The sequence below is a fragment of the Phascolarctos cinereus genome, unplaced genomic scaffold (assembly GCF_003287225.1).
Source record: "Phascolarctos cinereus isolate Bilbo 61053 unplaced genomic scaffold, phaCin_HiC Scaffold_3;HRSCAF=262, whole genome shotgun sequence".
NCBI lineage: Eukaryota > Metazoa > Chordata > Mammalia > Diprotodontia > Phascolarctidae > Phascolarctos > Phascolarctos cinereus.
This window is the reverse complement of record NW_027555736.1, coordinates 175,400,686-175,402,445: the sequence shown is the minus strand read 5'-3', so window position 1 is coordinate 175,402,445 and position 1,760 is coordinate 175,400,686. Positions and strand designations below refer to the sequence as shown.

At 37.3% G+C, this 1,760-nt stretch overlaps 1 protein-coding gene across 1 annotated transcript; it reads left to right on the top strand.

The window, feature by feature from the left end:
* Window positions 1-293: 293 nt before the first annotated feature.
* On the top strand, window positions 294-1,232 carry LOC110193365 (olfactory receptor 4F6-like). Its single transcript, XM_020965460.2, has one exon. The coding sequence runs from the start codon at window positions 294-296 to the stop codon at window positions 1,230-1,232; it is 939 nt and encodes a 312-aa protein (XP_020821119.1).
* Window positions 1,233-1,760: the final 528 nt, after the last annotated feature.

Sequence of the window (1,760 nt, the reverse complement as noted above, 5' to 3'; positions counted from 1 at the left end):
ATCCTCAACCTCTGTCTCTCTCTGGCAACATTAGGAAAAAAAAAGATTCACTGTTACTTTTTCTTGGATTTGTCACATCAGGATTCAATTAGTGCCTTTTCTAGATCTGTTTGAATGAGTTTTAGAGAAGAGCTCACTTTATTTTTTTTTTACTATTACTCCATCATCTTGGTTCTATTTCCTCAACTTTGTATACTATATGTAGTATTAGAATTTTAATATAAAACACTTGTAACTACTGTTCTGATTTCTTCCTCATTTTCTTCCTTCCAGGTGCCATCATAGTCAGTCTGATGAATGAATTGAATTACTCAGTGGTGTCAGAGTTTGTGTTCATGGGAAGCTTTAGTTCTCGGACCATGCAGCATCTCCTTCTGGTTTTCTCCTCCATCTTCTATGTTGCCATTGTGTTGGGAAACCTCCTCATTGTACTCACAGTGACTTCTGACCCTCAACTACAGTCTCCTATGTATTTCTTACTGGCTAATCTCTCCTTTATTGACATGTGTTTCTCCACTGTTATAGTTCCAAAGATGATCTCTGACCTTTTCTATGAGCACAAAACCATATCATTCCAAGGATGCATCACCCAGATGTTCTTCATTCATTTAATGGGAGGAACTGAGATGGTGTTACTCATTTTCATGGCCTTTGACAGATATATTGCCATATGTAAGCCTCTCCACTATCTGACTGTTATGAACCCTAGAACATGCATTCTTCTCCAGATGTCTGCTTGGGCCATTGGTCTCATACACTCACTGACCCAGTTGGCTTTTGTGGTAAATCTGCCTTTTTGTGGCCCTAACAAAGTTGACAGTTTTTACTGTGACCTTCCTCGGTTCATCAAATTGGCTTGCATAGACACTTATAAGTTGGAGTTCATTGTCACCGCTAACAGTGGTCTCATCTCCATTGCTACTATATTTTTCTTATTCATCTCCTACATTTACATTTTGGTCACTGTTCAAAAGCACTCTTCTAGTAGATTGTCCAAGGCTTTCTCTACTCTGTCAGCTCACATCAGCGTGGTGGTCCTCTTCTTTGGCCCATGCATCTTTGTCTATGTGTGGCCATTCCCTATAATGCCAGTGGTTAAGTTTCTTGCTATTCTTGATTTTATTATTACCCCTGTCTTGAATCCATCCATCTATACATTCAGGAACAAAGACATGAAGGTGGCAGTCAAGAGACTGAGCAGCCAGTTGATGAATTTTAAGAAAAATTTTTAAAAATTCTAATTGATGTGTGAAGAAAATGATTCAGTTTCACCCTGGCTACTATATGACATGTGTATAACAACATTAGTACATTAATCCTGGAACTATGTTGATAACATACTCTATCCCAATGTTCCTCAAGCTGATTCCAAGACTACCTCAGAATGCCAAAACATGCTGCTGACACTTTTACATTAGCTCAAATAAATATGTTGTGGATTTTCCTTCCTTGTGTTAAAGATTATTGTGGCAAAACTTTATAATGTTTATTATTTTTTGCTTTTTTAATGTATAGTGTCCAAAAAGTCTTATTGAGTGTCTGAGGCCAGGTTTGAACTTAGGTCCTCCTGACTCCAGGGCCAGTGCTCTATCCACTGTACCACCTAGCTATACCCAGTCTTATCATGTTTTAAGGAAAACTAAAACAAAACTTATAACCACACTAAGACTTTTGGGATGACTTATTAAAATCTTTGTGGGAAAATATACTTTAATGAAGAAAGATATTAAAAGAGCTATTTTGTTTGACTTGTAGGTTGT

Bases quoted from the DNA above. Each gene is read 5' to 3' on its own strand.
- LOC110193365 (XM_020965460.2), top strand. From the start codon at position 294: ATGAATGAATTGAATTACTCAGTGGTGTCAGAGTTTGTGTTCATGGGA.